The sequence below is a fragment of the Lutjanus erythropterus genome, chromosome 21 (assembly GCF_056507025.1).
Source record: "Lutjanus erythropterus isolate fLutEry1 chromosome 21, fLutEry1.hap2, whole genome shotgun sequence".
NCBI classification, from domain to species: Eukaryota; Metazoa; Chordata; class Actinopteri; order Lutjaniformes; family Lutjanidae; genus Lutjanus; species Lutjanus erythropterus.
Window position 1 is genome coordinate 13,663,524 of NC_139337.1, and position 15,762 is coordinate 13,679,285.

The 15,762-nt window shown below is 41.0% G+C and overlaps 1 protein-coding gene across 3 annotated transcripts in view; it reads left to right on the forward strand.

Annotated features, from left to right (window-relative positions):
• ctnnd2a (catenin (cadherin-associated protein), delta 2a) overlaps positions 1–11,784 on the forward strand; it is a 328,733-nt gene extending 316,949 nt beyond the window's left edge. For 2 of the 3 annotated variants that reach the window (XM_084746983.1, XM_084746985.1), the window contains 4 exons: positions 2,176–2,302; positions 8,360–8,491; positions 8,969–9,045; positions 10,687–11,784. In XM_084746983.1, coding sequence (XP_084603109.1) covers positions 2,176–2,302; positions 8,360–8,491; positions 8,969–9,045; positions 10,687–11,109 — 759 coding nt within the window. In that variant the 3' untranslated portion in view covers positions 11,110–11,784. The remainder of the gene's footprint in view (positions 1–2,175; positions 2,303–8,359; positions 8,492–8,968; positions 9,046–10,686) is intronic. The other variant, XM_084746984.1, reaches the window with a different exon arrangement.
• Positions 11,785–15,762: the final 3,978 nt, after the last annotated feature.

Here is a 15,762-nt window from a genome sequence, read left to right on the forward strand (position 1 = left end):
GGGACTGCGCTCACTCCAGCCCACTTCCATCTCTTTCTGTCCCTCTCCATCTGCACCCCTCCCTCTCATTACCTCTCTCCTCCTCTTGCTATCTTTACCCTCCTGTCATTACTCTCCCTCCGTCTCCCTCCCTCCTCCTCCTCGCTCTCATTACTTTCTGTCATCTTTTGTCTTTCCCAGCTCCTGCCCTGTCTGTCCCTCCTCCCTTTCTTTCTGCCTCATCTCCTCCGTCTCTCGTCCGTCTCCTCTTCTCCGGCCTAACTGTACTGGGGAGATTCACCTCCCACCGTGTATTCACAGTCGCCGTGGTCCAGCCAGCCGAGCCGAGGCCCACAGACACTAAAGCTATGATGGAACATGTCTCCATTATCTTTTATCATCTGCTTGTGTTTTGCTCTCAGAGGTACCCAATTATCTTAATGCTAAATTGAATTTGGTTCCAGCTCTGTGATTGTTGTTGACTCTCATAATCCATTTTTATGAAAAGGGCTTTGCTCCAATCACTGCTAAACTAATACAGATACAAAGTCATTGGATTGGCAGTAATTATGCTTGTGCAGTTGTTAGTTGTATTAATTTTTTCTACAAGGACAGTGGGGTATTCACTAAGCTTAGGCTTGGCGCAATTGTGTTAATTTGTGGTGTGTAGATGCTTGTATGTGCATGTGTGGGTGTTGTGTGTTTGTCGGCGTCCAGAATAAATTTTTGACTCAAGAAATCCAATATTGGAATTCGGTTTCCCAAATCAATGTTTAATTTTTTTTAAAAAAAACATGTCAAATATGCAGAAATTTACACGCAACTGCTTTTTGTGACACACAACCAAAGACAGCAAAGATGTACTTTTTGCCCTTGAACATTTCACTGATCCTTTCTGATATGCTGGAAATTGGTGCTTTGAACTCCAAACATTTTGTTCATCATTTCCTATATACAAAATTGGGTGTCTTCAACGTGTGTGTCATAGTAAGACACAACAATTGTGCCCAAAACTGTGCCCTTAAAGAGTTCTTCTATGCTTTTCAAGGAGGAAGTGCTGCAAAATGGGTATATGGAGGGTGTTATCTCCAAACCTCTAGAAATTCTGTTGTTCTGTTACTCCTCATTACTGAATCAGTGTTTCAACCATTGTTGAAGTGCCTCTTCCTACTGCACACTAACCAAACTGCCTCCATCATGAAGATCGCTTAAAATGCATTTTATATATATTTTCATCCATTGGAAATTACAAATCTGCTCAGCTGAGTGTTTCGAAGTAGAAGATTGGTGAATGATTTTGCATAAGTACTCTCATCAAAAATATAAACACAACACTTTTGTTTTTGCTCCCTTTGGCATGAATTGAAATAAAAGATCTGAAACTTCACACAACCTGTGCACACAACAGGTTTATTTCTCTCAAATTTCTCTCACAATTCCATTAAGATTGTTGTGAGCACTTTTTTGCCAAGATAATCCATCCAACAGGTGCTGCATATAGAGATGCTGATTAAATGACCTGACAATCAGAGGCAGAGTAGGACTCCTCCCTGGAAAGAAAACCAGTGTCTTTAGCCCTACGTGAAATAGCTGTAATTCAGAACCTAAGAAACACCTTTTTTCAAGCTAAAACTGCACTTTTATTGTGACCGGTCCAAGACACATCTGGATCTTGGCAAAAAAGAAGTGCTCACTTACATGGATTTCAACAGATTTAAAAGAAATAAACGTTTTGTGGTCACAGAAGTCATATTTTTGACTTCAACCTCTGAAAAATCTGAGAAAAAACAAAAGTGTAATGTTTATATTTTTGTTGAGTGTATTGTAAAAAATAAATATTTCTAAATATAACTGTGACTATTAGAAATGTTTATCTAACCAAATAGGGAGATTGATCATTAATTAAGCTAAAATGTTATTACAGTAGTTTGATTAAAATGTACAAAAACAAGTAATTCTTATCAAATATAATATGTTATAGTTCTCATAAAAATACACGTCACAGATACTCCTATTTGTTATTAATATTTAAAGGGGAAGTGGCTGTAGACCTCTTTTGTACACATCTTTGTATAATGGTAAATAATAATAAAAGAAAACCTCTTCACCAACTGCATATTGGATTTTGTGTTTGTGCAGTTACTCATAACAAACTGTAACCAGTTTCTTCTTTGTTTTTGTGTGTTTGTCTTGCAGGATGGTTACTCCCAGTATCACTTTGTGGGCTCTGCCTCAACGATAGAGAGAGACAGACAGAGGCCCTACTCCTCCTCACGAACTCCCTCCGTCTCCCCCGTCAGGACGTCCCCAAATAACCGCTCTGGTGAGGAACACATGACACTTACAACACAGAGAGGTGTATGATAGTATGTGCATGTGTGTGTTTTCTTCCTTGTACCTACATTATTTTAACAACCAGTTTCCGTTAAAACCTTCCAGTTAAGGACAGTTTTGCAAAGCGAGAGTCCCTTGCTAAATAAGACTTTTTAATTTAGAGTTAAGATTAAATTTAGTCTAAATTTAGACTGGTGTAATCTCACATGGCCAGACATCTGGCTCAGCGAGATCACTGGGGTCTTGAGAGGTTCAGGTGCAAAACTTAGTTAAACGGGGGCAGAGACATAGTGGGCTGTCATCACCTGAGAAATTAAGTGGAAATGAGGCAGGAGCTGATGAGACAGAAGTGGTGAAGGGCAGTTTCTATAGTACAGCCAATCATCTGCCTGCTTTAGGATTTTGAGGCCTTGTTGTTGTTATTGATAGGATTTAGAATTTGAAGTTGGAAGGTTAAACAATATGAAGTTTAAAGCTTATAACATTTATTGGCATTTATTGGCATATGACAAGCTCACTGCTAGATGCCACTAGATCCTAAATACTGCTCCTTTAAAGCAAACAAATAGCTTAAGGAGCAAGGTAAAGGGTTTATTTGGGGGCATGATAGGTATTAAAGGAATAGATCAGATGTTTTGGAAATACTCTTTTGTGTTTTCGTGTTGAGAGTTATTGATACCACAGCCAACAGGTGATTAGCTTTGAGTAGTATGAAGACTGGAAGCAGGGGAAACGGCTAGAAAAAAAAAAGCTGCCTATTCACACCTCAATTAATACTTTACTCCATTGTCACCATGATGCATTTCATTATAGATATAATAAAAATAAAATTAAAATTTCCACGTCAAAATTATATGAAGTTTATAATTTGTTGAGTTATCCCAAATATCTAGGATAATGTAAGTACACAATACACAATATTTGGGACTCTAGCTTCATATGTAAGTTCCTGCACAGAAAATAGAATGGTATCCCTCTCAACTAATTGTCGAATTATTCCTTTAATTGATTTAATGATTAAGGGCAGCATTATTACACGGAATAAAATGTATGTTTATTTCATTCTAGATTTGGTTCAGTTATATTTTTTTGTTCTCATTTTCCATTTGTGAAAAAAAATCTTCCTTGCCCCGTATTCAGGAATGAATTTATTCTGGCAAAAGGTGCAAGAATGCAATTAGCTCAGAATGTACATATGTGCATGTGGATGTGTGACATGACTGCAACCGGAGGGTACAACAAGATACACGTAGATTCTAATGAGCGATAATTCATCAGCCAGTGGCATCAACACTTACCAGTCGATCAGTCTTTACATCGGGGGCTAAATAGCTGTTAGCGTCAGTGCCCGCCACCCACAGGCTTTCATGCTGTAAAGTATGATTATCGTTAGCCTTTAGCTTGAGCCCATTGGCCTTCATGCTTAGCAAAGGGCGCATTAGCATTAGCTGTTAGCATCAGTAGTAGGAGAGCCTTTAGCTGTGCTTTCTCCACACCGGGCTTAGCAAGCTGATGAGGCAGAAAAGTACTTTTCCTTCCTCCCGGCTTAGAGAGGTCTTCAAGGACCCAGCTAACAGAGAGACAGAGGGGGTGAGGGTGGGAGAGAAACTGTGTGTTTGTGTGTGTGTGTCTGTATTTGAGGGAGAGAGGAGACAGAGAAAGAGGGGAGTGAGATAAACAGAGAGGGAGATAAAGAGAAAAAGCAAGGAGGCAAGAAGAATTAGGGATTGAGGGATGGTTAATGCAGTGAGGAGCAAGTGAAGGATGAAGATTTGACTTTGGCCAGCGACATTGAAAATAAGGAGTTTTGAGATGATTGTGCGTTGAGGAATTTGTGTATGTCAGTGATACAGTGGAGGAAGAGGTGGGGTGAAGTGCTAGAAATGACTCCCATCTTCTCTCCCGCTCCTCCCCTCTCCACACTCCTCACCTTGTGGTCATCTGCCCCTTCTTGTTCACCCGTTTCATCCCTCTCCTCCTTCCCCTCTTTTTTCGGTAATCCTACTTTCTTCTCACCTCTCCCTCTGATCTCTCACTCTTTACAGGCTGCCTCAATGCGCACACACACTCTCACAGACACACACATGAATCTGTATCTCCTCTCTGCATATGCTCCAGACTGCAATCCGGCCCCTTAGAGATGTATCAAAGCAGGAGGAGTAATGATGGCGTGCAGGCACACGGGGACAGGAGGAGTGAAAGAGATAGAGAGGAGTAGGGGAGGTTGCGAGGACGGCGAGGAGACAGGGAGAGATACAAAGAGAGAGAGAGAGACCTTTGCATCCATCACGGCCCCCACAGGGTCCTGCTGTGTTTGGTGCTGATAGAGCCAGTCTCCTAGGCTCTCATATCCAGCAGTTGCAAGTCAGGTCCCCACGGTAACCGTAACCAATAGTGATGGCGCTGTCTCTGGGGGTGTCTGTGACAGATTTGAGCACCTACCTTAATGGAATACACTGCAGAGAATTAAATATCAAAAGTGTCAAAACATTATAAAAGCCTGTAGCTCCTGTCTCCCCCTGTTTCTCTTGTTTTAATAAATGTTTGTAATTTCTTTCACCAGAACCAAATAGTAGCTAATCATGTGTACATGCTTTTGCTTTTAATGTCAAATATTGATGAATTGGATGAAAAAAATGTACTCCTTTAGTATTCAAATACATAAAATGAGAGTCCAAGGCACTCCAGAAATCACTTAAAAGCCTTTATTCTATTTGGCTGGTTGTATTTGCAAGTGTTTTGCCCCGCTGTTATTATCAGGGTGTACTGTAGGAGAACCGCTAAAGAGAACAAAGGCTTTTTTATACTGGTTCTTGGCGAGCCTTACATCTCTTTTTTGCTGGAAATGTTTCTGCTTGCACAACTGAGAGTGATGCTCTCCATTAACCATGTGTATGTGTGTGTTGGGCAGTCACACACACACACACACACACACACATTGAGTATTGATGCACATGTGTTTCTCTGCAGTATCTACAGTCCTACAGTCATCTGCAGTTCTCACAGTTGGGTTCATCAGGTTCAAAGAGAAAAACTGTAGATGTTGGGTAGTTACAGGAATGTTTAGCTAAGATGGGGCTGATAAACAGGAAGACAGGATCCTGGCAATTCAGTGTGCCAAGATAACCAGACAATCATGTGTCTTTGCTTTTAATGTCAGATATCAAAGAGCTGGATCAAGAAAAGTCGTAATTTAGTAGTGAGTTAGATAAAATGAGATTTCTAGGCACTCTGGAAATCACTTAAAATGCCTTTATTCTATTTAGCGAGGCATATTTGCAAGTCTGTTGCCCCGCTGTTATTTCTGATTGTGCAAGTGAAAGTGGTGCTCTGCATTTACCGTGTCTTAAGGCATTCATGACCACTGCAATTTAGTAGTCATCAACTACTCCCAAAAAGTAGTTGAGTTTGTTCCAACCATTAAAAGGTTAATGCAGATAGCACCGACTTGGAACTAGGTGAAATAGCACACTCCTTGACTGGCTCTGAGAAGCTGTTTACAAATGAGCTGCAATCTGACTGGACTAAACCTCCAGCAAGGTTGTCTCAGCTGGAGATCCGATTTGATTGCAGTAAAAACGTGACTGCATTCTTGAGGGGATAGCGGGGTCTTTCTTTCTCTTACCTACCTAAAGGTAGAATCAGTATAGGATTTGTTCGAGCTGTTTGTAAACAGACCAGGTAGATAGTTGATTGTTGAGTCCCATTCCCAAATACCAACATGTCAGATACCAATAAGTCAAATACTAATGTTTGGGTTGGTAAAATGGCCCAAGCAAAATAATGAGGAAAATGAAGACATACAGGCAGAGGGCGGGGTCTCTGCAGATACAGACATTTCTAGTTGGTCATGCGGGATTATGTTTGTGTGAGTTTATACGTTGTTAGTTTTAGGAAAATGTTGCAGCAGATTATCCCTTTAAATTATTTTTATTTAACAGATGAATCTACACTGATGTCTACAATAATGCACTAGTTGGCATTATTGGGTTCAACAGGTCCAAACAGCTTATTTTTAGAACGTCCCTCACGTCCAAGGGTGTAGATTATATGTACTATACATAAATGTGTATTTACGTGTGTGTGTGTGTGCGTGTGTGTGTGCGTGTGTGTGTGCGTGTGTGTGTGTGTGTGTGTGTGTGTGTGTGTGTGTGTATAAGGGGCTGATACACAGGTAGGCAGGATTCTGGCAATTCAATGTGTCAAGATAACAGGGACTGAGTAAGCACTTTAAATATGCTATAAGGGGATTACATTATGACATGCTGGGTGTATGTGCTGAATCGGTCCTTGTCTTTGCATGTGTGTCTATGTATGGCCGCACACAGGCATGTGTGTGGTGATGCATTCATGTGTGAAAAACAGATCTGCTCTCAAAGCTTGAGAAAGTGACAGAAATAGAAAAATTGTGAGGTTTGAAGTCATACAACAGATTTGAAATTCCAATAGGATGGTGTTAGAGAGGAAATCAGCCATCAAGCTCAGCTGCCCTGTAAAGTTAATAGTGTATTCATTAAAAACACTAAAATATGGGGCCAGTCATTAAGGGTGGGAACCTCTTGGCAGCTCACAATTCAATTCAATTGATGCATCCTGCTGCATCATTTTTTTAAAATCTATAAATAATATTTTTATCACTTTGTGACTGCTTGCTACTTTTAAAACACAGCAAATTTGTGAATATCCATAATTCGTCTAGTTAAACACAATTTGCACACAGTGTGGCTCCAGGTCCCTTTTCCTTTTAGCTTAATAGAGGCCAAAATGCTTTCATACGCTAGCTTTTAATCCAGGGAGTGCCAGTCATATTGTATCTATCTGCAAGTTGCTCATGCTCAACCATCCTCACCAAAACTCAAGAAGTAACATATTTTAGAACATAAGCAAGACACACATTTAGATCCATTACATTTCACCACCCAATTTATTCAACTGTAAGGAATATACAGCCCGGTTTTACTGTTATTTATTAATTTCTGATTATTGACTTTTCTGCATCAATTCATAATCTTTCAAAAGCAGATTTTTGCCACAACACTACTCATCACAAGTGTATTTACTGACACAATAAACAATAAACCAGCAATAAGCCCAGGACACATCTCGCAGCAGTTTTAAACAAGCTCCAAAATTAACTTTTTGCTCTATCTGCTATTGGCTTTTTATTGTACTTCCACTGTGTTTGTCTTGTTGCCTTTTAGACAATATGCTGCCACATACTTGCAGACTGTCTTTGTGGTATAAATGTGTTTCTGTGGCACAAAATAGGCTGGGCAATAAAACAATTGCAATACATGTCAGTGAAAGACGTAATCAATAACAATCAGAAAGTACTTCATTTCACTTATATTCATTAAATGCAAACCACTATGAATGTGCATAACAAATACGTCCCGGCTCATAAACAGCCTGACAACAGAAACAGCGTGGCAAAATGAGTGCAGTTGTGTTTTTTTTTAAGTTGGACGGCGATCAGACGGCGTCTCGGACATTTAGGACGTTTAGGAGCAGCATCTCTACTCCAATCTGCCTCAACACCTAAAGGAGCTGGAGGAAGACACTTTTCAGCTATCCAGGCCTAGTGTGAAATTTTCCATTTTGGTACCCAACTCAATTAATCTGTAATTAACCCGTATAGCTAGCTAGATACAGTAAGCATAACGATAGCGATGGTGGGCAGCGTTTGTCAAACAAAGAATTACAATTATTTATGGTCATACATCACATCATGTACCAGATGTGAAATTTGATATTCAAATAATGTATCCAAAAACTGCTGTGTGTGTGTGTGTGTGTGTGTGTGTGTGTGTGTATGTGTGTGTGTGAGAATTCCTAGAAGCCCTTCAACATGCTGGAGGTGACCCTTTATGCTGACAAGCTAAATGATGAATAATGACTGTGCACCTTGAAAGACCAAGACACACATACACACACGCAAATATAAGCACACAGAGTGTGAAGGCACATGCTGTTCTGGGTTTATTGCTCATTATTTTGTGTGTGCGTGTGTGTGTGTGTGTGCACGCGCGCGTGTGTGTGCGTGTAGCGAGCGCTCCAGCCTCCCCCAGAGAGATGATGAGTCTAAAGGAACGCAAGATGGACTACGATTCCACGGCAACCAACGCTGGTTTCCATAGCAACAAAGGAGAGCACACATCCCGAAAAGACGGCATGGCAGGTGCGCATGTGTGTGTGTGATGAAGTGATGGAAAAAAATTAAAGGATTCTGTTTTATCCCCCTCTTTATCTTTCTGTCTCTTTTATTTTCATTCTAGTTCTCCTCTCACCCTCTCCTCTTGTCTGTTTTTATTTACCTTGCACATTTTTTTTCTTAGTCACACATTTTGATTCTTCTCTGTCTTTCTGTCCTATATCTTTCTATCTCTTCTATTGTCTGTTTCTCTTTTCTATTCTTTCATCCTCTTCATTTTTTATCTTTCTCTCACCATGTTCCCATGAGGGACAGACTAATTGCCAAACTTTTAGACAAACTGCCTGAAGATTTGGACTCTAATGAGCTGATATTTGTGGAGTTTCCCACTGTTTTATTGGTCTTTGAATTATTATTAATAGCAGTCATAGGGATACTAGTTATCTTTCTAATTCATTCCCATTTAAGTGTTGACTTTTCCTTTTCTATCTTCTGTCCATCCAGTTCAAGTATCCTGCGGGACATCTACGTTGTTCCGAAACTCTTACCTGACTGCCAGCGATGATATCAAGCAAAACCAGGTGAGTTTATGGTGCTCTATAAATGTACTACACACTTTTCTATATGCACACACAGTCACACACCAGCACAGCAGGTTTTAGCAGTGCATGCGTGTCGTCAGGGCTCCCATAAATTGGCATATGCTGTCATGACAAGGTGGTTATTAGGAGAGATAGCAGCCTGATGGAAGAGGCACACACACATGCGCACACACAAAAGGTGTCTTACTGTGATAAGAGATGCACTGGCAGTGTGCAACAGAGACACGCCCTCAGCTCAGGCAACCACTGCAACCTGAAACCACACCTGACTGACGATTAAAGTCATTACCTCGGTTGATTGCACTAATTATTTGCTTCTGTTTCATGACTCTGCTGTTGAAGAGGGAGGATCAACAGAAAGCATCATAGCCTTTGATTAGGATCATTCTAACTGAAAATGTGGCTTCTTGATCATCTGTGTTAAATACTTAATGTATAAATTTGTTTGTCTGTATACAAACTTTGGTCAGATTATGTTATGTGGTGTTGGGGATAAGAGAAGCAGAGGAGTACCAGAATGGAAGATGTGCAGTCAATCAGTATCAGTTTAAGTGTACACTATATTTGAAATATTTTCTATGCTTTACGTTGCCATCAGGCAGCCTTTTCTGATAAGAAACAGCCATCATATAAGCCAAATATTGCTCTTTACAAAGCAACCAAACTCCATAGGTAAAATCATTAGTTTTACCTCCAGAATACAGGACTTGCTAGTTTACCACTGCCTCAATCTGTTTTCATTTCTGTTAATGTTGTGTTATTGTGTGACTTTGGTGAATCCAAACGATCCTTTTAAAACACAGATGTCACACAATAACAAGCTAACAAACTTAACAATTAAGACAGCAGTAGAGCAGCAACTCCTGTGTTCTGCAAGATATCACTGATTTCACCTATGAGGTTTGGTTGGTTTGAAGAGAGTTATATTTGGCTTAGTGTCCTATCTTAAAAGGCTGTCTGATGGCAAAGTAAAGTGGTGAAACTATTCTAAATGTAGCATACACTAAAAATTGAAATAGATTTTTCTGAAGTAGACCTTTTTAAGTAACTTAACCACCTTTGGCTGCTCACCCTGTCCACAGCTTAGCTTCCATGCTGGTATTCCTCTCTGCTTCTTCAAACTCAGGGCGTGTCAACCGCCATCTACTGTAACCAGTACACTGACTCTTCATAGTATCTTGATTAACCCCTCTTCAAATAATTTAAACTATCCCTTCAGACTACACAAAATAACTGAAATGTGCATATGAAAGGGATTTTACACATATTGCTGTATTGTCAGACACACATCTACATGCAGACACACACACAACTTGCCTGTGAGAGTTACAATGTTAGAGGTAAATTCCCCCCTTCAATACCTGCATGTAATAGAGAATTCACAGCATGAGTCCCCTCCCAATTGATTCCTGTCTGAGCCTTTTCACCCGTATTGCCTGCCTTTCAAACCCTTCTGCTCCCTGTCCTCACTCTCCACCTGCCACTTTCTCCTCCTCTCCATCTCTCCACCTTTGTCTCCTTTTCTTTCATTTCGCTCCCACTACCCACATTTCCATGACTCTCCATTCTTGCTCGCTGCACTTCACCCCCATCTTCCACTTCCACTGCTCCCCCCACCAGGCTCCAGCCCAGCCCTGCGTTGTGCCCCCACAGCCTCAGCAGGACAGCCCGTCAGCAGCCGTGCTAAAAGACTACGACCCCTACCCTCCCCCTCCTTCCTTCCCCCAGCCTCAGCCGCCACAGCCTCCGCCTCACAGCCAGAGCCGGAGCTTTGACGAGGTCTACTACGAGGACCAGGGACCTCCTCCGCCTCCCCCATCCCAGCCACAGCCGCAGGTCCAAGCGCAGGCCCAGCCTCAGGCCCAACCCCAGCAGCCTCCAAGCTCCACCGGACCACCCAGAGACCCACGGGAAGACCTGCGCATGCATCTGGGCCTCAAATCCACCGGCAACTACGTAGACTTCTACTCGGCCTCTCGGCCATACAGCGAACTGAACTACGAGACCAGCCACTACCCGGCCTCGCCTGACTCCTGGGTCTAGTCAGACTATGATGATGGGGGGGCAAGAGAGAGTCTGTGTGTGCGTGTGTGAAAGGGATTATTTTTGCAAGCGATCAAAAGCAGATTAACGCAAGAGAAATGGGAACTTGTAGCCAGTGGCAGGAAATTTGTGTTCTCTAAAATAAGGGTGAAGACGGAGCTAGATAGGGTTACAAAGTGAAGTCAGGTCGAGTGACAAAGAGAGACTGTGCATGTGCATGCCGACATTTTCCTTTTTTTTTCAGACCGCTTTATTTCTTCAAAGTCAGCTCCATTGCACCGGTGAGTGGATAAGGTGGGAGTAGATATGGAGAAGTGTGTTTGAAAGGGTGAGAGAGGAGTGGGCAGGGGAATATAGAAAGAAGAGGAGAGGAGAAAATGAGCAGGTGGAGAGCGTACGCAGAGGCCTGGAGAAGAGGGGAGAGATGGGATCAAGAAATAATGGGCAGCGGATGAGGGTGAGCTCTTACTCTGTAGGAGCAGGAAGTGGCCTGACCTTTTGTCGGAGACAGCGAGAGGAAGAGAGGGGAGACAAAGATGGCACGAGGGTCCTTGAGGAGGTCAGGAGGAATAAAAGCACAGAAAAAGATGAAAGCACATCAGGCACAAAGCAAGAAGTGGATGTTTACCATTTCACCCAAGTGACAAACGTAGCACTGCTTTTATCCTCCCTTTTTTGTTGCGATGGCCTTGCTGCCTACAGAGGCTGCTGTTGTTTTTTTTCTTTTCAAGGAATGTCATCTTCAATAGACTTTGTCTTCATTCTTTTACATCTTTTTTTATTTGTACTTTTCTAAATTTTCACTTTCAAAAAAGCATTTTTATTTTCCATGTACAGTTTAAAGGTGATATAGTGTGTATATTACACATGTTTTTGATGGGGCCACTTATGAAATTATAATTTTTTTCCATGACTGACTACTGACTGAAACAACAAAAGCAACAAAAATACGTGTAACACGAACACGACAGACATCGTCAGGATGGATGTCAGTGGACACCTTTGTTTTTGCCCTTTTCCTAGCCAGAGAGGAATCCCCCTGCAGTATTTGTGTTTTTCTCTCTCAGTCAAGTGAATTTCATCGTGGACATGCTCAAACGTCAAGAGCAGTTCAAGGATTGGCAGCACAGCATCGACTCCAGAGTCCCTGTCAACGAAAGTGCTTTTTCACTGCCTAAAGAATCTATGTGTATGTTTAAAGCACACTCTCTGTCTTTGGAAAGGGTCGTCTTTTCCTTTTGGGGAGCTGATATGTTTGACCATGTCAACTTTCAGTGGTTTCTCATCATCACTTGTGCATAGAAACAAACTGGTCCGTCCAACAAGAGCCACCGTGAATATTGTACATCTCAGTGTACAGTAGAGATAAAGAGAGAAACGTGACATTGTGCCAAACTTTGACACCTCGCGGGCCAGTCCTAAAGGACTTTAAAGGGACATTCTGTCAAAGTTTACAGACAATGACTGGATGACTCCCTCTGCTGTTTGTAACTTTGATTTTCTTGTGTTTTGATCAGGTGAAGCCGTACTTATTGCTGGGGATCATGAGTAACATCTCCCTCCCATAGATGTACAGACCTGCCTCTCTGTGTTGGCTGAGCATGTGTGAGCGTGCGTGTGTGTGTGTGTGTGTGTGGATACGTGTGTGTGTGTGCGTGTGTGTGCGCGAGCGTTTGTGTACGTGTGCATGTATGTGACAGAATGCGTGGCCTGTGTGTGTACACGTAAACTTGAGCGAGCGTATCTATGCATGCATGTGTGTAGTAGTGTGTGTATGCCTCTGTTGCGTGTATGTGCGTGTGCGTTCCTGTATAAATCAGTGTCCAAACAAGGCATTCCTACCGACAGTTTGTCCAGTTTTACAACATGAAAAACCAAGGTAAAAATCACTAGAATGAATTGTTGATATAGAATGACAAATCTATGAATATATGAATATAAATATAAATATATATATATAATTTTTATGTGCAGATGTCAGTGTCACTAAATGCAACAAATGTTCGCAGAGAAAAAATGACTATGTGGTGTACAACAGGACTCTTGTTCACTTGACCTAAACGTGGAAGCTGCTGATCAGGCCCCCCCAACCACCCACCCCACCTCCCACCCCACCCCCAATCGAGACAAAAGAGAAATCCCACCTGAAGATGCTCAGGCTCTGGTGCGAGTTGTGTGTAATTGTGTGTCCATGCTTCTTAGATGACCCTGCTGAGAGAGGACCGTACTTGAACACAAGGAAAAATAAAAAGACTCTTTGCAATCAAACACCTTGTGATGTGGTTTTAGACAGGGGACATCCAGTTTTTTCCTGAATTAGCAGCTCTGTCAGGGGGTTTCGTCGCATTTATAAAGTATAAAGTGTTTCTCTCATAAGGAAAAGTGAATCATGTGGTGTATGGTGGGGGTTAATCTGACACACTTTGATGTGTCTTAGGTTAATTCACATGTTTGTGCTCTTTCTTTCAGCCTATCTTTTTATTCAAAGGGGCTTCAGGTGACTTTGAAGATCTAACAGAGTTAAAAGCATGATGTCAGAACTTTTTCCTTACCACAGCCCTCTATAGGTTTCTGAGTCAGACTTTAAAAGCACGTCTGTAAAAAGTTGGAAATGTTAATAACACAAAATGAAGTTGTTCACCTATCCAGTGAGGTACAGCTAAGAAATAATTAGAAAATATTGAATGTATTGAATAAACCAATCCCATACAGTAAATCTTCACCTAAAAAGGTTTGAATGACCAGTTTCAGGCTGTACCTGCCATGTATTTGATGCAACATCTGGTGTGTTTGGTAGACAAAATATGATGAGTGCCTTAAAATATAATCCAGTCTATTTAAGTGTCACAATTTTATCACAGATTTAAAGAGACAATCTACTGATTTCCAGTTTACTCATCATCAGGTGCACGATACAGGCTGAAAAACAGCTGTATAATGTCAGCGACTCTGGTGGAGAATTCTAAAATCTGAGAAAATAACCCTCAGTTTGTGGTTTTTATCTGGTATGAAGGGTGTACAAGACGCAATCAAGTGTAGGACCCAGGGTTTTCGGGGCTTGAGATGTACCAGGGGTTCCCAAACATTTTCATATCAAGGACCCCTGCAAGAGATGCAAATCAGACCACAGACCCCTAATTTGAGAGAATTTTGTCTTAAGAATTCCCCTGAGTAATATTTAAAAATTATATTTACATTTGACCAGGGCACATAATTAACACCAGCCAAAAGGCTGGTAAAATATGCAAATGGTTTGTAGATTTGCTTCATTCACAGGCCAAAAAAACAATGGGTAATCTATTGAGTGGCTGCTAAAATCTGAACGTTCCCTAGCCATTTACCCAGTGGACAAAAAAATTTCATTTTGCACCCTGGATTTTTAGATAAAGTCTTCATAGTAAATCAATCAATAACAGTGTCTAACCCTATTTCTTCCATTACTGTTCCAACTAACAAAAAAATGTGATAATAGTTAAAGTATTCTATTCATCTTTTCGCTGCCCCCCACAACCCACTCAAAGACCTCTGTTGGTCCCCAGACCGCAGTTTGAAAACCACTGACTTAAACTGCAGGATAAAAGACCAGATGCTGCTGCTTTGATTTTCACCATTATATTTAAATAATTTCTTTTGAGGCCCCCACCCCCACCACCCCAATGTCATGAAAGTACAAAGCTAAGTAACTGGAGTATCATTTAAAACAATAGAAATATAATATTTTAACTTCACAAAGCTATTCATTTCAGAGCCGAGTGCAGCAGCTGAACTGAGAATAGTAGAGTGCTATTTACAGATGCTCATGCTGTTACCTTCAAGTGGAAAACATGGCCGATTCATTTTAATGGAGATTACAGGTATTTTACAGTAACTACCTCCTAAGAGGCTGTCAATTGCCTGACTCACTATATATTGTCTACACATTATTCTGGATGACACTGGAAAACATCTCGAAAGACTGCTGAAGATAACAACAGTCACAGGACACGCCCTGCTTTTTATGGTGAGTTTTGCTAAAATTCTAATTGTTTGAAGAGATTTCAAAAGTATTTTATGTACAGAGTTGCTGCAAGCTTGGAGAAGTTGAATTTATGATTTTTTAAGACCATAATGAATGCAATTTAAGACCTCTTTGATGTCCATACAGTTTCATCAATACAATTTTCCCCAAAACACATTAACTGTGATACAAAAGTATCATTAATTTTATTATCCAATCAACTTTTAAAACCTGTCAAAACCGTATTTAAGACGTTTTAAGAAGTATTAAGGCCAAAAAGACTTTAAGTACCTGCAGAAACCCTGTACCTAAACCTTTTTTTCAGTCTCATTATGAATTTAATATGAAAGATGTATCATCATTTGAGACACAATAACGTGACACAGTATCATTCAGCTGCTATGGTCAGAATCAGTATATTCGTATTCCAGCTGCCTACAATAGGACTGCATGCACTGCATGGGTTAGAGCACATAAGATAAGAAAAGATCAGAGACGCAACACAATGCAAACAATGTCAATAAATTCAGACTGCTTTTGGACAGACAATTTACCACTGTCGTCCCCCCCGGGCTGACAAGCAACACTGTTAACATCTTGATATCAACATCTGTTCACACAAACATATTCGCCGGGGAATTGACTGACAGGCGAGT